The 25,455-nt window shown below is 37.0% G+C and overlaps 1 protein-coding gene across 4 annotated transcripts in view; it reads right to left on the bottom strand.

Annotated features, from left to right (window-relative positions):
* Positions 1–25,455, bottom strand: part of pemt (phosphatidylethanolamine N-methyltransferase) — a 77,316-nt gene that overhangs the window by 32,888 nt on the left and 18,973 nt on the right. For all 4 annotated transcript variants that reach the window (XM_081392056.1, XM_081392055.1, XM_081392054.1 and 1 more), the window contains exon 4: positions 13,957–14,072. In XM_081392056.1, the coding sequence (XP_081248182.1) occupies positions 13,957–14,072 (116 nt within the window). The remainder of the gene's footprint in view (positions 1–13,956; positions 14,073–25,455) is intronic.

A 25,455-nucleotide genomic window follows, 5' to 3' on the forward strand; every position in this document is an offset into this window, starting at 1 on the left:
CAGTGGGCGTTTACACTGACGTCTCACAGCCAATCACAGCAGTGGGCTTTTACACTGACGTCTCACAGCCAATCACAGCAGTGGGCGTTTACACTGACATCTCACAGCAGTGGGCGTTCACACTGACGTCTCACAGCCAATCACAGCAGTGGCCGTTTACACTGAAGTCTCACAGCCAATCACAGCAGTGGGCGTTTACACTGACGTCTCACAGCCAATCACAACAGTGGGCGTTTACACTGACATCTCACAGCAGTGGGCGTTTACACTGACGTCTCACAGCCAATCACAGCAGTGGGCGTTTACACTGACGTCTCACAGCAAATCACAGCAGTGGGCGTTTACAATGAAGTCTCACAGCCAATCACAGCAGTGGGCGTTTACACTGACGTCTCACAGCCAACCACAACAGTGGGCGTTTACACTGAAGTCTCACAGCCAATCACAGCAGTGGGCGTTTACACTGAAGTCTCACACAGACACACCCCTTTAAACAGAGCGTTCAAATCAGAGGATTACATCTGGGTAGGAAAAATACCTTTTATTTCTAAATTATGACAATTTTTTAAATTGATTTTAAAAACCATACTAACATTCTAACTGCAGGAAACATTATAAAACATGCAGTTCATGACCCCTTTAAGAGACCCACTGCTCTACTTTCTATTATGTTCCCCACACAGAAAGAGAGGACAGTTCGAACACATCTGGACTTCCAGCTGACTTCTGCATTACTGTGGGTAATTTTCACAATCAGCAGGAGAGATGTTCCCACACAGTCCCGACTGACAGACACTTTCAGAGTGATTATCCCCTCCATCTCTCTTTCAGGCTCTTACACCAAAGAGCTGAACACAAATACTTGGGACGTGTACGTGACAGAGTTTTCAGTGTATTTGCAGGGCTTCTAGGTCACGACAACATCAAGAAAAGTCCCCATGAAATCAAAATATATATTTGTTTTGCATATTATATACTTTACTCTAAATATCTACTTTTTTCCCCTCTCTAAATTGTATTGAATTGTATATATTGCACTACTGATGAATGCCTGAGCCTCAATCAAATGCATTTCAATGAACAAAATTTTGTCTTTGAGATTTTTATATATGACAAATCATTAAACTTGAAAATTGACCATTCCTATTTTTTATTGAAAATTGCAGTATTTATTCTAAGCGATTTATCAGAGCACATCATTATTGTGTGAATAATCTTGAATCAGAATAACTTCCTCTTACAGCATCTCTTCTCTGATGATGTGGGAGGGGCAACCTGTCACTCACATAAGATCCACCAATAGCAAACCACAACCATCCAATCAATTCCCCACAAACAAAATCAAGCCCCGCCCACATTTGTACTTGTTCCAGAAGCGTTTCACTGGGATATACGACACAATAGAGAAGAAAAGCCCAGCGCAACTTCCCTTTCATGCCGACTTTAACTACTTCAACAGGAATAAAGATGCACTTTTAAGGTAAAGTGACGTAAAGTTAAAGGTAAACAACTAAAAGTAACTAATATCTTGATTTCCCCATAAAAACACTGTGGCTCTGATGCTATTAACCTACTTACTTACTTACTATAAACCTGGAAATTAGTTGCATTTAAACAATACAATGCAAGAACATATTTAAAACATTCAATGCATCATTAATTCTCCAAATTTGATTTTTTTTATTATATTTAACTTGTGCTTATGCCTGAGCTTATGCACCTGTTTGTTAGTGAAAAGTTCATTCAAGCTTATTCAAGGCATAAGCTCAAAATGAAAACCCTCCATGGGTCAAAATGACCGGACCACATCTCTCACATTGTGTTAAATCATTTGAGCTGGGGAGGATTTTCTTTTTATTACTCACAATAAACAAGTAATATCATCTCAATTATTTTTCAATATAAAAATGGTCTCAATCATTTTAAGAGAAAAATGTATTATACTAAAATCAAATGCATTTGACATACATTTATTTTATACTAAGTGTACTACAAATACATTTAAATGTATGTACTTAATATCAATTCCCTGCAATTGTACTTTTGATCTACTAAACTGATATACTCAAACTAATTTTGTACTTAATGTACTTTAGTTTATCTGGAAATAGTGCTGAAGTCCAACTAAAGATACACTTAAGTATATTTGATTGTGCTAAAGTGGAACTATTGCAAGTATACTTCAGGTACACGTTAAATATCTTGCATTTAAAGTATTATATTAAACAGAAATTATACTATCCTTAATAATAGTTATATTAAAACACATTTTAGGCTTAGTATTAAGAAATTGTGCTCCAAATAAAGTTTAATTAGAATATTTATACCAGTAAGTGTGAAGCAATATGTCAGTAAATATGTTTTTTATTCTAAGTATGTGTACTTATACAAAAAATGTATTTAAAATATATTTATTTCACACTGTTATTTTCTTCAATAGTCACATTTGATACTATATGGATACAAGATACAAACGTATCCTGATGGGTGTACAATTATACAATCAAAAGTACTATAAAATGTTCTGCTCTTTATATAAAATTGGATTTATAAGTATATCTAACACTATCTATATACAAAATATGACTGAGGCATGAAGATATTAAGATATTATAAACATTAACATCATGATATTCTGTAAAGCTGCTAAAACAATGTGTATTGTGTACAGTATAGCTGTAAAAATGTACGTTTATCAAGCTAAAGCCAGTTAGTTAGTCAATTAGAAAACTTTCATAAGTGAAAAACTATCATGGAAGTGTTGAACATCCACCACAGTGAGTCAAAGTTTTAATAAGATGTTTTCCACAAATCTTAACATTTTGAATGAAAAAGTTCAGCTTTTGTCTCGATGCTGAAAGCCACAAAGCGTATTTGAAGAGCTGTGGGCTTTATTCTGTGGGAAGCCTCTCATAATCAACCCGTTCAAGAGAAACACAGATATTTGAGACACCCACACCAGCGATGGTGCTAAAGGTCCTGCATTGGTAAACTACACCCGATAAAGGCTTGAGAAATCAAGAAGCTCTGTTGATCAGGCTTTATTTCAGGCAAGCAGGTTTTGTTGTGATTGCCCACTGAAGAGGTCAGGTCAGACCAAACCCACACAGGAACTTACTGGAACATTTGATTTCGATGTCTACGCTTAATCAGTAAGGTCACAACGTGCCGTACCTTCTTCTTCTGACTCTGATGCCTTCGGTAGGAACCACTCAAAACGGTGGCCATTTTAAATCACAGCAATGAAACTGAACACAATCTATCGCCGTGTTTCCATTACAGATTTGCACACATTTATTTTCTAAATGTCGATAAAAGACTATTACAAAATGGCGGTTTCCATTAACTGATGTTATGCGACTAAAACATTACGTTTTTTCCTCTCACGATAAGTCATTCCAAAAATCATGGCGACAGATGTTGGTAGGTTTATGTATATCTCAGCCGCCGCACTAGCCATTATGTTTAATGGAAGGAGACATAAGTGTTTTATCCAAGCATTAATGGTAAGGAAAGACCCTTATACTGGGAGCAGCACATATGAGGTGTTTCTGGGTGTTTTTCTCTCATTTCTGCTTCGAGGTCTTTATAAATTGTTGCATTTCTTTGTTGTTCAGAATACAGTATTCCTGTGATACTTTTGTCTTTTACGAGTTTAATAAATAACTTTGTCTCGTCTTCTGTCCAGTCATACCGCGCCTTCTTTAAAGGAACACGCCGACTTTTTGGGACTTTATCTTATTCACTGTAGAGTTAGAAAAGTCCACACACACCCTTCTCATCTCAATGCGTGCCGCAACTTTGTCTGACGCACCCACCGCTAGCCTAGCTTAGCACAAAGACTGGAGGTAAATGGCTCCAGCTAGCATACTAATCCCAATAAGTGACAAAATAACACCAACATTTTCCTATTTACATGTTGTGATTTGTATAGTCACAGCGTGTACAAATAACAAGGTCACATGAGACACAGCCATCTTCTAACCGTACACAAACTGGGAACTATATTCTCAGAAGGGTGTGTATGGACTTATCTAACTCTGGGGGATACAGTGAACAAGCTAAAGTCCCAAAAAGTCGGCGTGTTTCTTTAAAGAATGATCGACTGTTATGTACATCAGGTGACCTGTAAATGCGCAAAAACTATTTCCATTGCAGTTTTGCGAAATATTCCTTTTCCAAATTGCTTGAAAAACCACCTCATGCGAGCGTAAAAACTTTTTTGCGATATATGGGAGTTTTTGCAAAATTGACGTGTTTCCATTGGACGTATTTTCAATTTCAATCTGCTCAATTTGAAGGGTTAATGGCAATGCGCTTATGAAGCTTAGTGAAAAGCAATTCATGTCAAGACAATCTTCTAGGGACCAACAATGTCTCAGTTATCGATCTTTTTTATTTATTGGTACCTTGGTCTATGTTGTATATTTAAGTGTGCATGCTCTTTTCCCCTATTTTTATACATCCATTACATTTGCCATCATCTAACTTTCACTCAAAGGGTTAGTTCACCCAAAAATGAAAATTCCTCATGTCGTTCCAAACCCATAAGACTTTCGTTCGTCCCGTTTACACCTGTATTTAGTGTCGTCCATTTGTGATCCGATCGACCAAAACGCATCGTAATACCAGGGCCTTTAGGAGCGAATGCACGGATCCAATACACTGATACACATGCGTTTACTTTCTTAGAATGATTTCTGAAGGATCATGTGACACTGAAGACTGGAGTAATGATGATGAAAATTCAGCTTTGCATCACAGAAATAAATTATATTTGCAAGTATATTCAAATAGATAAACATTATTTTAAATTGCAATAATATTTCACAATATTACAGTTTTTTTCTGTATTTTTGATCAAATAAATGCAGGCCTGATGAGCATAAGAGACTTCTTTCAAAAACATTACATTAGCCAACACAGATTTTTACTTGCATATATATATATATATATATATATATATATATATATATATATATATATATATATATATATATATATATATATATATATATATATATATATATATATATATATATATATATATATATATGTATATATATATATGTATATATATATATATATATATATGTATATATGTATATATATATATATGTATATATATATATATATATATATGTATATATATATATATGTATATATATATATATATATATATATATATGTATATATATATATACACACACACACACACACATACATATAAAAATATATACAAATATACATAATAATCCAACAGCCTTCATCAAACCAGTCAATGAACGGGAGACAATCAGACATAACAGAATATCGATAACAGAATATACTGTCACATGTCGTATTGTGTTCGTTTCGTGTGCATTAAACTCGGGTGGCACTTCTGAGAAGAGTTTTAATGTGCACTCTCAGAAAGACAGGAGACAAACAAAAAATAAAAGCATATTTTATCAAGGAGGGCTTGTTTATTGATCGTTCTGAGCTTGTGCGTCAAACTTTAAAGCTCTCTCTTTATATTGATATGTCTTGAGAGATGAGGAAAAAACACAGACGAAACACTCAAAGGAATCAAAAGAAATATGCCTGTGAAGACTCTTGTTTTTTGATGTTTATGAGATCACACAGTGCTCTATTTTCCCAAGATTAAAAAATCACGATGTGCTGACTCAGCAAATGCTCTTCACAAGCTCGAGTTCATTCAGGGACGGAACAACACACCAGATAAATGTTCGTCGATCACGTGATAAAAGGTGCAGAGTGGGCATCTTTAAAACAGTGCAGTTGGAGGAAATTAAATATATTATTTGTCATTATTTATTTAAATTATTATTATTATTTTTTTTAATTACTCTTCACGTATTAAATTCATATATGTATGTCTCGTCTTGTAGCTAATGCTTTTAAAAATGTAGTACCTCCTGTTCTTGTCGCACTGAATAAAAGTTAAGAAAAACAAAGTGTTTGACTTTTATAAGTCTGTAATTAAAATAAGTTGTAGCATTTTTTTTTTTTACAGCTAGTCATCCAGTCATGAATAGTATAGGTTTCAAAAGCATTCCCTCCTGCTTTAAAGTGAAGGGGGAAAAAATATCTCAGTGATTGAAATTGGGTGACATCAGTATGAAAAACAGGACAGTTTGTGCTGATGACCCATTTACATGATTAGATGATGACCATCTTCTGTTCCTCTCCTGAAAATACTCATTTAGACATGCGGCAAACCCAAGAGATGAAGATGATGTGGCCTTAACCTCAATCGTTTTTTTATAAAAACATCACTTACATCATTGTTCTTACATCATTTTTCAAAGAAATCCTGATTAATCTCTGACACACAGGTGTGTAATTGGCCAAAAGAAGGTCAGTGAAATAAATGGGCTACATTTTCAGGTACACACACACGGCACATGTAACAGGTTGAGTCAGGTCTGCTCAATAGAGGTCAGTTCTTCGCATTTCATGTCAGATAATGGAGTGACAGATGAGGATAGTGTGGACGTGAGATCACAGAACTCTATATAACACAGGATACAATAGAGACAAATGCCTGATGAGAGAGAATGAGAAGGTCATGTTCGGGTTATGGAGAGACATGGCACCGTTTTACCATCAGAAATTACTATCTTGTAAGGTGAAGGAAAGCTCATGTGTGAAAGGATTATATATGAATACTTTTAGTGTTATACACTATGGGCCCTATCTTACACCCAACGCAATTGACTTTGTACAATGTATCATTCCTATTTTGCACCCGCGCACAGCGGGCTTTTCCCTCCACAGACGCACGTCGGTAAATTAGGGAATGAACTTGCGCTCCCGGGGGCGGTGCAGGGAAAAGAGGAGGCGTGTTCCGGCACAAACGTTCCCTGGTGCTATTTTGCAGTTTAAGAAAACAATTCCTCCACTGACCAGGAGAAACCTCGTCTAAAGTCAGTGGCGCGTTGCGCATGTTATTCAGATGCTATTTTAAGGGCGCATGCTTGGCCATAATGTAGCGTGAGCACAACGCACACACACTTTGATTCTCTCATCTACACAGAAGCAGCAGTTTTCATTTTTGCAAACCATACATAATTACAAGGAAAAATATTCCACACGAGGGAAATCATTGTGGTGTCCATGAAGATGTGAAAGAATAGGCATGAATCTAGCTTACACATTTACCCAAATTATCATACGCCATTATTTGGGTGTGTTTCTCCATCGCCAATGTCACTTCTCTGTGTTTTACGGCCCTGATGAGAACGCCGGTCTCCTCGGCTGTGAACCGCTCCTGGCAAATCCGCCGTTATAATAGCAATCCGCCATGGAACAAGCACGCCTGCTCTTAAAGGGAATGTGAGATGACGCTCTGATTGGTTTATTTCACGTTACGCCTAAACCACACCTATGAGTAATGAAGCCACTTCAGACCAACACATTTTAGATTTGCCGAGACCCGCCCACAAAGTTACTTGAGTTCCACGCTTGATACTTGAGTTTCAGATCGTTATAAATAGGGCCCAGAATCTGGTATGTTCACACAAATCAGACACAGAATTATTTGTTATATTTAACAAATAATCTTTAAAACTCTAGCCAACCAACAACAAAACGAGACACCAAGGTCTACAGATACATCCCCAGATACATGGACACCCCTGAAGAGCAAATAAACCCATGCATGAAAGCCATTTACGACCAGAGAATGTGAAAGTTAAACATGGAAAAGCACAGGCTGTAGAAAAGACTCATAGAGCCCGTAAAAAACTGACTTTTCTGCAATAATTTATAGACGAACTGTTCTATAAATGAACATGCATATCCCCAGGATGGTGCATCTATTATTACCGTTTTGTTTATTGTCTCATGCACTGTACTTTGTTTTATGCATGCTTTATGATTGAACAACTAGCCTAGATAATGTAACCTTATCTATACCCTGATTCCGATCAAAAAAATCCTCAAAACATTGGTGTACATCACCTCTTCAGAGCATACATTGTATTCTTGCTATATTATGAAGGGACACAAACTGCTAATCCAGTACATATGCAAAATACCATGCTTGAAGACAAAGGATCGTACACTTTCCCTCCAAAGTTTTAAGTTTCTATTGGCTCACTGGCAGTGTATCCACTACATTTTTGTGTATTAAAGGGGTCATGGCATGAGAAATTAAATTTGCTTTGATCTTTGATCATATGATACATGATCTTTTGATCATCATATAAGAGGTCTTTGTACTGTTAAAATATCCTGCAAGTTTCAGAGCTTAAAACATCCTCATTATAAACCAAGCATTTATTTAATCAAGCTCCAAAATGGCTCGTTTTGTCATTGAGTGACCTGTGACGTCACACGGGCAAAATGCAAATACATTTGCATATGCCCGCCTCCAGAGCGAGATATCGACAAATAGTTATACGTCATCGCACCATAGGCCCCGCCCACCGCATTCATTCAGACATGGGAGAGTGAGAGAACTTCTGGTTTGCGTCTCTGTACTTCAGAAGATGACAGCATCAGAAACAAGTGGCTGGCTTATTTTAATTGTGTCCTGGTTTATGTCGGAGGATTATGTTTGTTCGGAGCATTTTGTTTGGTAAACGAAGCACAGTCTAATGGAGAGTTTGCAAAGAAACTCTTGTTGACAGAAGAAGCAGCGACTGTATTGGATCACAAACCATCTGTAAATCATTTCATAATGCTTTCTCTGTAAATGACGGTTTTATATGGATACTGTAATGTTTTCAAACAGTGAGTTGGCGTTAATACCATTTCCTATGCAATGACGTTAGCCAATCATAACAGTGGATGTTTACTGACAAGCCTTAAAGGGGTCATCGGATGCAAAATTCACTTTTACATGGTGTTTGCATATAAATGTGTGTTGGCAGTGTGTGGACACAACCACCATACAATGAAAATAAATCCATTCACTCCCTTTTTTTTAATCCTCAAAAAGCCTAAACACTCAATAATCAAGCCATTTGGATTTTATGAGCGCTATGATGTCATAATGCTCATGCTCCGCCCCCGACCACTGACGGACTGTCTCGTATTACCATGTTTCCCATATTAGCATATTTCCGCCCTCAGCCATTTGTATACTGTCCAGCAAGACATCACTTTATGTGTCTTGTGTCGACGCCCCCCATGAAGAGAGAGAGGGGGGGGGGGGCAGTTGCTCATTATCATTTAAAGAGACATGCACCGAAATGGGTCGCTGTGAACAAAGCTGTTTTTGAGGAGGTAAAAGGGTGTTGTTTTACACAACCATTGAGGAATTTTAACCAAAGTATCTTACAAACTTTACATGAACACCCTAAAGAATCATCCCAACCTGTGGAAAATGGGCATCCGATGACCACTTTAAAGGAGCCGCGCCTTAAACATTTATCAATTCAGACAGAGGGTCAGAATGAAGGTTGAAAATAAAGGTTATTCCACAATATATATTTATATTTGTGTGTGTGTGTGTGTGTGTGTGTGTGTGTGTGTGTGTGTGTGTGTGTGTGTGTGTGTGTGTGTGTGTGTGTGTGTGTGTGTGTGTGTGTGTGTGTGTGTGTGTGTGTGTGTGTGTGTGCAAAAAATGTTTTATTAACATTATAAGTGAAACTCAAGGAACATATTAAAAGAATAGAATAATCCATGTCATGACCCTTTTAAAACAAAACCACTGCCTTACTAGTCATTATGAACTTAACAAAAATAACAAAAATATTGGTAGACATGCATTTAGCTTTTGAAATACTTTTCCTTTTGTCATATTTTCTGCTGCTAGTGTTTTATAAAAGCAATGTGCAATTGCTAACAATCTTCAGCTATTGAAAACTACATGTGCTCATGGCTTATTGCTTTTTTACAGTCTAGAACAGAACAAATGAGTTTTACATTGTGTGAGAACATGGTGACAGGTCCAAAATTAGAGAAATGAAGTGATAAATGCCCTTAATTCCTTAAATTAAATAAATGCACTGAGATCCATGTTTAATTAGGTGCTGAAATTGTATTTTGGCAGAACAAACTGCACGTAAAACAGTCTAGTATTATCATGATAAATCAATAATAACCTCATAGGGAAAGTTATTTGTGCTTTCAACATGAAATTGTGCTTTAAAAAGGCATCAGATAGCAGCGGGGTTCTGAAATGAGGCAAAGTCACAGTTAAAAAAACTCAGTTTATGTTTTTTAATTTATTTTATAAATCAAATGTAAATTCATGTCCTAGTTACACTTAATGTTGTCACATTTTCCTGGTTAAATAAACATTTCTGTACATTACATCAAAAAAAAAAAATCTATCTTGTATCTTTACATTAAAAATGTAATTAATGTTCTATTTATTAAAACCAAGTAAAAATCTCATCAAGTTAGTGTTTCAAGCATTTTTACATTTATTCCAAAATAATAACTAAAGGCAGTAATAATTAAACAATATATTTTATTTGTGAACTGATGTTCTTATTTTTGGATCATCTTAAATTTCACCAAGCTGATCGCTCATTAAAACCCCCAGTGTTTCCAGTTTGATTCTGACGCGACGTAAAGCCGTGATATTTAAGTGGCTGAGTTGTTTACTTCCTTTTTAATTAATCAGTCTTCCCATTAGCACCATTAATTTGTTCATTCAGACCGATTCGCGAACACGCATGAAAACAAAAGGTGGGATTTATCGTACAAACCAATCATATCCATTCATAACCAATTATGTCATAGTGCGATGGAGGCATTGCCTCGTCTAATGTGACTTTCCCCCATTCATTCTCAATTACCCCCCCATCAAACCCAGCGCATTACTTTTGTAATATGGATTCTTTTCTCATCCACTTTTGAGGAGGCGCTTCATCGCTCACCTCCTCCGAGGAAATAGATGGTTTGTTTAATCGTCAAAGGCGTCGGGAATCTTCAGAGACTCTATGAATAGGCGTCTTTAAATACATCAATTCTTTTAGGATTTGTGTGCAACCACAGTGTAATGAATCATACACAATAATAAAGACATTATGCATGCATTCAGATTAATCACTAATGTAAATCTAATTATAAATGGAATGAGGCTGAATATAATAGATGTTAATCCACATGCTAATAGCTTTAGCTGGGTCTGTTTGGGGGATTAGAAATGTGTTCAATGTACCATAACAGAATCTCTCCCTATAGACCGATGCATGACAATGAAGAGATGTGCTTGTGCATAAATCCTCCTCTGAAAGTCTAGCTGACTGTAAGCAGCATACAGTCAATCATCTTCAACAGGTTACACATTTACTTGAAACCTTTATAATGCATTATTAAAATATTTGCAATGCATTAATGTCTTGTAATGGACCTCATTATGCATTGTATGAATAATTATAATCAGGGCTTGACATTTAACTTTTTTGCTCACCATCCACTGTGGCTAGTGGTTTTCCAAAGTTACGAACCACTTGGCATTTTCGTGCCGCTCTATGATTTTTATAATGCATTATACATAAAGGCTTCAAGTAAAGTGCAACCACACATAATCAGCTGAGCATTATGGGAAAAAGCACTCTGTTCACATATAAATCAGATTGTTCGTCATTCTGTTCCTGATTGAAAGCAGGACTCTTGGCTGAGACTGAAAGAACAGATGCTAAGACTTTTCTTATGCATACTTTTTCATTCAATCCTGTCTTTTTTTTGAACTAGTACGTCAGGCTTGACTTCACACCCTTAAAGCACGTTGGCTATTTCTCTCGTTCTTTTCTTCCTGTCTCAGTAAGGAGCCCGCACGTGTAACAGTGAATGCACAGATGGCCATTTTTCCATTGGCATGAAAACAATAACCATACAGTCACAGTAACACAGCCCTGGCAGGTCGCGCGCATGTAAATTAGGAAGGTGGAAAAAATAGCATCGCAAGAAATGCCGCTTTATTAACAAGAACTGGACATTTCCACAGACTTCTTAAAGAATTCCTGTAAGCACTTTTCCCTCTAAATTCCATTCCATTTATTTTTCTACTGGATTTAAATTTTTCTGAATTCCTTTTTGTTTTTTGTTTTTCATTAACATTTTTCTGGATTGCATTTTAATGAATAAATTAAAATGTAGTCATTAAAAAGCATGTATAATTAATTGAGATCATGAAACGTATACAATTTAACAGCAATTTATTAAAAGTTTTAACAAAAACTAAAATTTTAGGGCCATATGAAATCCATTTTATTTTTTCCCAAATTTTGTTTTAATTATTTAAAAAATTATGAATAATGTTGTTCATATTTTAATAAATAAAAGCAGGTCTATTTTTCTCTATCAATTTTTTTCCCTCTTTTTCAAAGAGTCATAGCAATGCTACCATAGATTATTATTTTATTTTTTTCATTTGCTATAATTTGGGTCAAATGGGAACATCATGCAATTAACAAATAGCTATATAAGAAAATGAAGGTTAATACAAGAAAACATTTCTAAAGTGCATTCAGGTTGTGCATTTATAAATACACCAGTTAATTTTTTTCTCTGCATAAAAATGCGTCTATTTACATTAAAGGGGGGGTGAAATGCTCATTTTCACTCAATCTCCTGTTAATCTTGAGTACCTATAGAGTAATATTGCATCCTTCATATCTCCGAAAAGTCTTTTGTTTTATTATATTTTTAATTGAAAGATTGGCTGTACCGAGTCTTTCCGGAAAATAACGAGCGGCTGGGGGCGGGCCGTGTGGGCGGAGCTAAAGCTGTGCTAACGCGCCGAGCTAACAACACACAGAGACATTTGTTCAACAGTTTTACTCACCGCCTGCGGTTCCAACGCACGACCGCGAACCTTTATCATTGTGACTGCTCGATCCTTAAGCATTAGACGATCTGGGCTTTGTTTATAAAACAATCATCGTCGAAATGCAGGGAACAACAGTCTTACACAACTCCGTTTATGCTCAGGAAAACAAACTCCATCCACGGGTTCCTTAACGCCGGGTTCTTTGGGAATCTGTGCAGGGTTGTCTTGCCCTGGCAACCAAAAACACACTTCTTTGGTGACACTGACTTCCCAAAAGCCGGGCAGGGCGCTTTGATGGCGAACTGCTTTCACTCTCTTGCTCTGTTTTACGAGTGCGCGCGCGCCCGCGATCTTACCGGAGAAGTGCCCTTAGGACCCATATAAGGAAATTCCGCCCTCTCTTACGTCAGACAGAGCCATACTCGAAAAAAACTTTCCGAAACTTGTGACAAACCGGAAGGAGTATTTTTGGAACAAAAATACTCCTTCAAACGTACAACTTAGTTTTGGAAACTTTGACCATGTTTAGCATGGGAATCCAACTCTTTAACAGTGTAAAAAACTCAGTATGCATGAAACAGTAATTCACCCCCCCTTTAAAAACAGTTGCGGTCCAGTAAAGTGTGTTTAATGGTCATTGGAGTTTGACAAGGAGGGCATGATGGTTGTTTCAAAGTTATGTGCCTGAGTTAGATCATACTTCTGAAATACCCTTTTATAGATATACTTCTCTGCATGATAACAAAAGGCATCTCAATTTTGGAAAAGTTAGCAAGCTCAAAGTGTCCAGCGTAACAGGACTGATCCTGATAGTGATTGAGCAGAAGCATATTCAGTGTGCAACGCTCTCAGAACGGGGTAGAAAATAGCACCAGCTTGTCTAACACACACACACACACAAAGAGAAAGCTGCTGGTTGTCACATGCAACGTCGATGACACCAGAAACGAATGCTGCCATGGCAACGGCGAGATACTCAGGAGAACCAACCAAATGAAATAAGCAGGGTGAAAGTGCTGGTGGTCAGATGACCGCGTCAGACAGATGTCACAGTATTATTATTATTGATGGAGTCAATAAAAGGCGGCAAAGTAAACAGTGAATCTTTTGCAAAATGGTGCAGAATGGGTCACTTGATCAATTTACGACATTATTGATGGCGATGCAGAGTTGATCCGTGGCAATAAATAATCAAATAAAGCACATGTGGATGTAGTTACCTGTGGCTACGGTACACATTGAGGAGGAGGATGAGGAGAGCGAGGGAATAACAGGCCACATACGGGCCGCCGAAGAGCCGGGTCAGGCCTCGAGTCCTGTGCTCCCATCTGGCAACCTGAAACACACACACACACACATCTTTATTATCAGAGGGCAAATATAACATTTTTGACCACTGAATCGGAAACGTGTACAACTAATAAATGTCCCATTATAGTCAGAAAGACTAAAACCTAATATAATATTAAAAGAAAGCCCTATGATGCTATTCTAAATTGTTTTGGAGTCTCCTACAACAGGTTTACATGCATCCAAGGTCATTAAAACACTTTATTTTTATCATTATATCCATTGCAGCATCACATCTTTCCTCTCAGTGTCTGAAACGGTTCGATCAAGGATTCAGTCTCTCTAAACCCCGCCTCTCTGAGAGCTGCTCTGCTCTGATTGGTCAGAAAGCAAATGCTCATTATTATATCTGAATCTCAGCTCTTGATCACAGTGATACGAACAGTAGCGATGGCGTGGGTTTTACCGTATCAATCTCATCAGAGTGGATTCGCTTTGTCAGCAGAAAACAGCGTCTTCTCGACATGAACAACACGAACCAAACTCTTCCAGTCTCAGATACACTACAGTGTTTGAGGGCGGAGCTAAGAGACGCTGTTCAGCCAATCAAGACCAGAGGCAGGCATTATGCAAATTAGTTACAAACCTGATTCAGCAGGAAGTGAGACTTGATTACTGACGACTTGTTTCAGGTGGTTCAGAATCACTTCTTTCTTTTCGGAGACAATAACTACATTTATTTTTGATGTTTGAAACTTTGCAGACATTTACAACCAGTTATATTACACTACATGAAAGGTCATATCCGAAAACAGCATAACAGGGGCACTTTAAAGTAAGTGTAAAATGAGTGTTACAATTACAATTAAAACATTAATCCTATTTGATGTGTAAAGTATTCTGTACCTATTAGATAATTAAATGATAACAGTTTCATTGCTTTGATATTTCAGTGGGTGAGACAAATCAGTCTTTAACCTTAAATAATTACATCACAGTTTCGCTTATGGGATGCTTTTTTAACATTATTGAATGAGGTCACTTTTCATTATTATCCAGTTAAATATGATTATTTTTAGAATATTCAAGAATTCAAGAATATTCAGCAAGTCAGATCAAGTCTCTTCATCATATTCTTTTATGGATCTCTCTCACATTAACTGAAGAGACCTGTCCTCACACAACCTAAGTTTATGTTACTTTTCCAACATGCATAATGTACAAACAACCGCCCGTTTCCAGCTTTTGAAATCATTAATGTTTCTTCTCTTCCCTCGTCTCTTTCTTTCAGGAGCCTCTCCAAACACACGCTGAGGTTTTGTTTGTAATCGCTCTCATGACTGTATGGATATTCATAGTGCGTGCCTGTATTATGGGCTCTTATCTGAATTAGAGCTGCTGAAACTCATAATTCACGAGCAGAGTCTCTCTTCAGCGATTCCCGGTTCAGCCCGGGTCACGGCACCAGCGATTACAGCGAAGCCAGATGGTGGTTATGTCCTGAAACAGTTTTACTGGCAGATATAGTAACACACACTTGTTTTGCTTTTGCAAATCCTGCGGGTCAATCCAGGTGACTGAGTCTGCTAATTGGGAAAAATAAAAGTTTTGAGTATTGCATGCTCTCGAATAGCAACGCTAATGCAGAGACTCATATTTCACAAGATGGGAATAAATGAGAGCAGAACGTGGAATAAAACAGTAATTTGTTTGAGGTGTTTTGCCAAATAAATGAAACCACCAGCTGTAAATCAGCTCTGAAACGTAACTTTCAGAAACATAATGCATGTTGCATTAAACCTACAGTGCATATATATATATATATATATATGCACTACCAGTCAAAAATTTTAATAATTATGATGTTTTTAGTCTCTTCTGGTCACCAAGGCTGCTTTTATTTGATAAAAAATACAGTAAAACAGAAATTTTATTACAATTTAAAGAACTGTTTTCTATGTGAATGCACTGTAAAATGTAATTTATTCCAGTGTGTATATATATATATATATATATATATATATATAGAGAGAGAGAGAGAGAGAGAGAGAGAGAGAGAGAGAGAGAGAGAGAGAGAGAGAGAGAGAGAGAGAGAGAGAGAGAGAGAGAGAGAGAGAGAGAGAGAGAGAGATAGATAGAGAGAGAGAGAGAGAGAGACAGATATATATATATATATATATATATATATATATAGAGAGAGAGAGAGAGAGAGAGAGAGACAGATAGATAGATAGATATATATATAGAGAGAGTGTTCAGATGCAAAAGCCTCTAAGTGCCATCTGAAATTTTCTTCTAGAATGATCATTTTTAACAAGCTCATATATTTAAGTTCAGTAATTTCACTTAAATAACAATTAATAGGTAATTTTCATTGCCATTTAAGTGAAATTACTGAACCTATATATATATATATATATATATATACACTACCTGTCAAAAGGAAGGGAGGGTCATGTGACACTGAAGACTGAGTAATGATGCTGAAAATTATATCACTGGAATAAATTACATTTACATTACATTTGACTAAATATATTTCCTTTTGTGTAACATAGTGTAATTTATATTCATTTACTTGACTGGGACTCAAACATCAAGCTAAATTGCAACTATTACCCAACACCTGGGCAAATGCTTTGGGAAACTATAGGAAACGCTGAGACTGGAAACTGGAAGCAGGACATGATTACTCTGGAACGCTCGTTCTGTCCTATAATGAAAGTGGAGATTTTGGCACACAGACGTTCCAGAAACAGTTGCACAATTTGTTTGTTTCATAATCCCAATCAAGGATTTTCGAGTAACCAAGTGCACTACATCGAAATGATTTGATTACTGCTTCTGAAGAACTTATGGATTGCTAATAAGCTCGTTCAATGGACTGAACGTCCTGTATATGGAAATCAAAGCCAGTGGCAGATGATGATATTAATATGATGATAATGCATCATTAGGATTCAATTTTAAGCAGTTGGACCGAAATCCATCCAGCGGTGTGTGTGTGTGTGTGTGTGTTTGTGTGTTAGTAGAGTCCAGTCCTCATTAGAAGTGTATTATGCACGCCGGCGCTCAAACAGAACAGAACAGAACATGCAGCGATGGCGTGAATGACATCAGGACGCCACCATGATTATGAAAGTGTTGCATTGGTCTGCAGAGGGACACTTTTGACCCAATAAACATGAACGTGCTCCTACAGATGTGTGTAGTAATTTTAACAGCGAAATTTCAACCTTTCAGTTTTTAATCACTTTCAGTTTTCAGGCACAAGACAAAGTTACACAAATAAATAACTATAGAAACATTATGGTATAGTAATTCTATTTTGCGTACATGCAGTATTGATGTACGGCCTAAGAAGAATGGACACCCTTGATTTAAATATTTAAAAACTTGCAAACTGGTGTGGGTGAAACTGATTGCTCTGAGACAGCAGTTGGGAGGGGTTGAGAATCCCAGCGCCGCTATGTTTCCGGGTGGACACTGAGATAAGGACTCGCCTGAGACCAGAACTTGCTGGAGACCGCTGCGCCCCGAAGCACACGAGGTGATGGGGTTGGCAGAACGGCCCCTGACGGCACCGAAGGGCAGTGGGCACCGTATAATGAGGTGTTATTCATTCCCCCCCACCCCCCCCCCCCAGCCAAATATCAACCAGACAAGTAGAAACTGTAAGCTCGCGCTCAATCGGCCCAAAGCCGGCATCCGACCAGCGCATATGTTACACGTCCCCTTTCACTAGAGCTGACCGTGCATGCTCCACTCCCAGACAAACAACACAGAAATCATGCGTGTCCCCACTCGTAATGAAGCGAGGGCAGAGAGGAACACACAATCCAGAATGCTGTTTGCTCGCCATTATATTCCTGTCTAGACATATAAAATGCTTGTGGAAAAACAACAATAAATAGACAGAGACATGACGTCACTCGCCTATACACCATTGGACTGATTTCACAAGTGCTTCACGACGCAATCACCTCGACGCAACGTGAGAACGGCCATATACATACAGACTATGGGCCCTATTTTAACGATCTGAAACGCAAGTATCAAGCGCTAAACGCAAGTAACTTTGTGGGCGGATCTCGGGATAAATGACTCTTGCGCCCGACGCAAATCTAAAATGTGTTGGTCTGAAGTCGCTTCATTACTCATAGGTGTGGTTTGGGCGTAACGTGAAATAAACCAATCAGAGCGTCATCTCACATTCCCTTTAAGAGCAGGCGCGCTTGTTCCATGGCGGATTGATATTATAACGGCGGATTTGCCAGGAGCGGTTCACAGCCGAGGAGACCGGCGTTCTCGTCAGGGCCGTAAAACACAGAGAAGTGACATTGGGGACGGAGAAACACACCCAGATTAGCTTCGCTTAAACAGGCATATGATAATTTGGGTAAATGTGTAAGCTAGATTTATGCCTATTCTTTCACATCTTCATGGACACCACAATGATTTCCCTCGTGTGGTAATATTTTTCCTTGTAATAATGTATGGTTTTCTAAAAATGAAAACGGCTGCTTCTGTGTAGATGAGATAAAGTGTATGTGCGTTGTGCACACGCTACATTATGGCCAAGCATGCGCCCTTAAAATAGCCTCTGAATAACACGCGCAACGCGGCACTGACTTTAGACGAGGTTTCTCCTGGTCAGTGGAGGAATTGTTTTCTGAAACTGCAAAATAGCACCAGGGAACGTTTGCGCCGGAACACGCCTCCTCTTTTCGCTGAACCGCCCCCGGGGAGCGCAAGTTCATTCCCTAATTTACAGACGTGCGTCTGTGGAGGGAAGAGTCCGCTGTGCGCGGGTGCAAAATAGGAATGATACATGCGTCGCTGTACAAAGTCAATTGCGCTGGGTGCAAGATAGGGCCCTATATGTTACTGCATCATCATTTTTTGATAACTTTGTTGCAATAGCTTACAGACAGAACAGGGAGGCTTTATCTGAATCGTTGAACTAAATTTACAAAAAAGAGAGAAGTAAACAGTCATTAATAAAATAAGAACAAATTAACAAATTGCAAACCATAACTCAAAAAAATAGAATAGAATAAAGAGATACATGAAATAAATATGGATTTAAGATTTTCAGGCGAGTCCAACCGTATATTCACGTATGAAATCCTACAGAACTTATAATGTAAAATAACACTGGATAACCTTCATTGTAATAATTAAATACAGATTAATGCTTACATTTCTCTTTGTCTTTTGTTCTCTGATTAACATGACAGACATCCGCAGGTTTATTAGGCTGCAGTCACTTTAAGAGCGTACGCACAGATCCAATATACTGATACACAACATGCGTTCTCTCGACTATTTACATTTCAAAACTGACTATATTTACCCGAATACTCGGCAAGACATCTTTTTGTATGTATTTGATCATTTAAACACGAGGAGACACGAAAAGTTAATTTGAGAGATCACTTACATATTGATATTTTTGACAACACTTAAAACCAAGATGGAAAATTAACATGTAATTCAATACTTAAATTTAGGCCTAAATATGTGGGTCGTAATGGAGCATAACTTATTCCTCTTACCACAAGAACTCAAAAGACGATGGCGAGTTTAACACACGTCGCCTGAGATGGATGTGAAAAGATCTCAATCAGTATAAACGCACAATCTGAAAGGTGAAACGGCATAAACAGTGGCGTTTTGACACTCTCTTGAACTCAATCTTCTAGTGACGCACGCAACATCCAGCCTGCAGTCTGTAATTACACTGAAAATATCCGTAATTAAAGTCTTGTTACGAGACCATGCTTACGATGACTCAGAGCTACATTTCCCAGTCTCAAACCAACAAAGATTCACAAGTCTATTAGACACTTTGTTAATTAAATCGTTCTGCGGCTTCGGAGAATGACAAGCCCCCCCACGCAGAAACACAAAAATATGAACTAAACCACTTAGGATCCAATTAAGATTTACTAAAAACAGAAATTGAATACCAGCAGTCCACGTCAAGTAGCTGACAAAATGCTTTAGCATATATATGTGCAATAAAGACAACATAATTCCAGATAACATGCGTCTTTGTTATATAAGACAATCTGCTGATGCAATGGCAAAACTTTTACTGTACTGTCTGTCTTTTAGAAGAAAGCATGCATTACAGAAGGCTGGCAAACTCTTGTGGTGAGATCATTCGGCTTACAGATTGTCAAGGGTCAAACTGGTATTATTAAAACTGATTGAAGCGAGTAAAATGGGTCTGTGAGGGGTTTCTGTCTGTATTACATCTGTGAAAAGTGTTAGTAGGAGCTTTTCTCAAGTGTCTGTATCTGTGGTAATCTGACATCAAGGTAAAGTATGAACTTGATGACCCCTGCATTGGCATCATGATTGCATCAAATGTCAATGTGACCTGGGGTTTCGTTCACACTCAGAATAACAGTTCACCACTGGACTAAAACATGCATTTATGGGAGATTTCTGCAGCAAATCTTCAGTCTCTCTCTCCCTATAATGCTCTGGTCATCTTTCATCTTGAATATAAAAGAGATGTCTAAGAGAAAGCATTAAGAGAGATGCACACGAACACAAACCAGGACTGGACTTTCTTGGTAAACATGCTAATGTATTTGGATAATTGTAGACACTTCAGTCACACTTTGAAATGTGTGAATGTCATTGCATTAGATACAAAATAGAAAATACAATTTTTTTTTATCTTTAAATAAAATAAACATTAACTGAAATAAAACTTAAACTTATTTGATTTCAGCTAGTCACCAAAGCAACATTTCTCATTTTTATTATACATTTAGTAAAATAACTAAAACTGAAATAAAAATGTATTAACAATATAGACATATTATAAAAATCTAAGAATTACAAAAACACAAAAACATTACTAAACTAAAATTCTAATAAAGTTTGATTTAAAAATAAAAAATATATTAAAATATATAATATAATCTCAAAGATAGTAAAATAACACTGCTACAAATGTTTGTTTTTTTCAGAACTAATTTCAACATTTAAAAAAAAAACATTAAAAAAAAAACTTATTTATGTGAAACATTTTACTTAAAATGTGAATCTTAATGACTGAGTAAATAAATAAATAAATGAATGACTGAAAAATTGCCTGACTGAATAAATAAATAGAACTGATAAGTAAATAAACGATTTACTGAATAAATAGATAACTTGCTTTGATTTATTATTTGAAATGTATTATTATTAATTATTTGATAATTGGATTTTAATGCAAATATATTCATACATATATTTTTAAGTGTATATTCATACACTTTCTTTTGTGAACCGCTCCTCACCAATCCATCCATCCATCCACCAATTTGTCCATTTCTCCTCCATGCTTCTCTCATCCGCTTCTCTCTGTTCCAGATCAGATTCTAAAGGCAGGAGTGTGTGGTCTGCATCTCCTCGTCTCCAGAGCTCGATAAAAACCCTTATGTAACGTAATCCTGCTGTCTAATTGGACACACAGCCTCTCCATCCATCTTCCCTGTTGCTCTTTCCATCAAAGGCGCCCGTGAAGCCCTTAGCATTCAGTTTACAACATTCCTGTAAAGCGAACACAGCAAACACTTCAAAATTCTGCATTAATATCCCGCTGAGAGCGTCGTTTGATGTAACACACATCAGCGAGAGCACACTGGATGCTTCAACACATGTGCTTCAAGTGCTTTACACGACTCTACGTTATGTAATATGCAAAACAAGAGGTAAAAAGCACGAGAATGCATGAAATATTAGAACCACATCAGTTATTGATCAATAGTTAACCATATTTCAGAGAAAATAATATACTGGTGGTGTGCCTAAATTCATTGAAGCATACTTTCAGGAGACATTGCCAAAAAATATTGATTAATTTTTTTTTTTATAGTACAGAACCAATTATCGGTGTTCATCCATTACGTGATGTAAGAAATAATTGTATTATTATGCATCCCTTCTAAAGGCATATGTGATCTGAAATTATAATTAGATACAACTAGAAGCATAAATAAAACATGCATACTTCTTCAGTCAATACATTTTCATTATTTAAACGTAATGACACTTTACAATAAGGTCTCATAGGTCTTAACGCATTAACTATTTGAGCAATAGATTTGTTACAGTATGTATTAATCTTCGTTAATGTTATAAAATTCAACTGTGCATTAAGTTCATGTTGGCTCAGGTGCATTTCATAAGATGCAACTTTTGATTTTAATAACATATTAGTAAATGTTAAAATTAACTTTAACTAAGATTAATAAATGCTATAAAAGTATTATTTTTTTCATAGTTTATGCTAACTAATGTAGTTGACTAACAATGTAACCAATGTAAATATGATATTTTTTTAAAGAGGTGGTTGATTATGATTTGACTTTTCTAACTTTAGTTAGTGTGTAATGTTGCTGTTTGAGCATAAACAACATCTGCAAAGTTACAACGCTCAAAGTTCAGAGCAAAGGGAGATATTTGCTTTTAAAGAAATCGCTTTTTAAGGACTACAACAAACGGCTGGTAGAGACTACACCACATTCCTCCCGGGTTAGTGACATCACCAACCCTAGAATTTACATAAACCCCGCCCCCTGAACACGATTTATAGATTATCATGACAGAATATGTTAATCAATGACTAGAAGATACAGTAACTACATACATTCATCAACTAACCATTCAGAAATGTCCTGTTGCTTCTACATGTTGACACTTCTTCTTGAGTCTCTCCATCTTTGTCTGACTCCGGTTTGAACATAAAAGGCTAAAAAAAATTGAAAAGTTCAGAGCATGTGTGTGTGTGAGGTAAAAGGACACAAACTCTTGAAGCTCCGCCCCCTGTGCCGGGAGCAGCAGCTCATTTGCATTTAAAGGGACAGACACAAAACGGTGTGTTTTTGCTCACCCTCAAAAAGTGACAACTTTAACATGCTATATAAAAATATCTGTGGGGTATTTTGAGTTAAAACTTCACACACACTCTCTGGGGACATCAGAGACTTATTTTACATCTTGTGAAAAGGACATTATACCACTCCTTTAATAACTTAGGGTTATACCTTGTAATTTACTTTCTTTTTAAAAACAAATCTGAACATGAGCATGTTATTAAATATTACATATACTTTATGTAAAACGCATATACTGTTGACGACGGATGAAAAATTGCAAGAAAAAAATCTACCCACATTATAATATAAAGACATCTTAAGAAATGTATCGAGTATCACATGGATGATCACATCCAGAGAAAAAAATGAAGACAAAAAGCTGATGCACTTTCTGACCCACATCCATTTTAGGGTTAAAAAAGTGCATGATTTGTTCTTGAGTTGAATGATAATGGTGCAAATTAAGCATTATGTCATACTTTAGATCAAAATTGTTGATAAATGTTGCATGTGATGCATAAGAACACAAGCAGAATGGCCAAACACACACACTAAATCACACTGCCAAGGCTTTTTAGGTCAACAAGAACAAAGACAAAGGCTTTATCACAACATACTGGAATAACCTTATGATATGAGAGATTTCACTGGAGGCAAATGTGCTTAATATTATAATATTATAAAAATATCAAGAAGTAAATATTGCCTCCTATAGAATGTATAAACCAACTTAAGAAGAGACTGGTGACACTTTACAATAAGGTGTGTAAACATTAGTAAATGCAACAGTTGTTAAATGCATGGATTAATACTAAACTACTTACTATTAAACGCAATAAAATATTATTGTTAGTTCATGATAACTAACGCATTAAGGATAACTAATGCATTAATGTCAACAAACCTTATAGTGTAACAGGTGGAATGAAGTTAACATGCATAGATCTTTTGTTTAATTAATACTGTATTTTACGTCAATACAACAACAAAAAAACTCATCAACATCATCATGTGAATCTGTGGATTCAGTTCGACCTTAAACTCAAAGATTTCTCACATCGTCTTGACCGTCTAAAGTCCTCAAGGCTTCTTCTACTGTGTTCGTGGTGTCCGTGCGCATAAACAGCTGACGACGTGTCACACACACAGCATGTGATAGGGTTAATACACACTTTTGCCAGAGAGATTTCAGTCGGTGTTTTCCTCTATGAGTTGACAGACAGGAAGACTCCAGAGGGCCAACTTTAAAATCTTGTTATCACTTATCATTTTGAAGATCAAGAACACATGGCTGAATGTGTTGATAGTCGAAAGTATGATAGTCAAGTCTCCTTCATTTATACAGCGCTTTCAACATTATAGATTGTTTCAAAGCAGCTTTACAGAGACAATAGGAAATTACAGTAACAGAGATTGTTTTGGCTTTATAGCAGTTCTAGAATAAAGTTATTGTCCAGATAAAGTTAAGTTTTGATCGATTCACTTCCGTTGCAAAGATCATTAGTTATTAACTTGGGGGCCGCTAACACGACACCATTTTAACAGAAAATAGAAATCTTTTAATGCGTTCCGGCCACTCATTTGCACGACAACAGTGTTTGGAGAACGCAAACTTTGAAATAAGTTCCAAGATGCAAGTTTTGAAAACCGTTATCATCTCCGTGTGCACTTCAAAAACGTGAATCTGTGAAAACGGTGATGGCGTGCACATGCATATTACTATTAGTCTATAGATATGCGTAATAGAACTACAGAAACTCATGTACTTTGTCGCCGAAGTGTTTTTTTTTACATTCATTGCAAAAACGCTTGTGCGAATCGGAATCGTGTTCAACCAAATCTCTGCCTTTCTCACACAGAACAACCTCCTGGACAGCAAACAGCCACTCAACCTGCTCTTCTCTTGGTTTTTGAAGCTCTGAGACTCCAGAGACACCAGTGGTTCAAGTCTTAGCTCTCAGTAGGTCCTTTAGGGTGTCTTGGGGGGTGAGGGGTCTAAAGGCCCATTCACACCAAGCACGATAACGATAACGATAACTATATTTGCGTCCACACCAACGAAAGATAACGGTCTGTTTATTGTAAGCTCACGCGCTGCGGTTTCAAAATGTGAATAATGTCATTGAACACGTTTTTGCTGTTCTTGTGGCGTTTACATGGCTTTAACCAGCAGATGTTTTGAGTGAAGTGTAATCGATCTACTTATCTAACAGTAAATTTAGCAGACTTAGTTAATATAGTGGAATAAAAACAACACCTATGGCCCTATTTTAAGGATCTAAGCACATGGTCTAAAGCGCAGGGCGCAAGTGCACTTAGGGCGCCCGAATCCACTTTTGCTAGTTTAACGATGTGAAAAATGGTCGGCGCTCCCGGTGCATGGTCTAAAAGAGTTATCCCTATTCTCATAATGAGTAATGGGTGCATTTTGTCTCTATTCTTTTAATGAGTAATGGGTGCATTTTGTCTCTATTCTCTTAGTGAGTAATGGGTGTGTTTTGTCTCTATTCTCTTAATGAGTAATGGGTGTGTTTTGGGCGTAAC

The sequence above is a fragment of the Scardinius erythrophthalmus genome, assembly GCF_964197995.2.
Source record: "Scardinius erythrophthalmus genome assembly, chromosome: 18".
Classification (NCBI taxonomy): Eukaryota; Metazoa; Chordata; class Actinopteri; order Cypriniformes; family Leuciscidae; genus Scardinius; species Scardinius erythrophthalmus.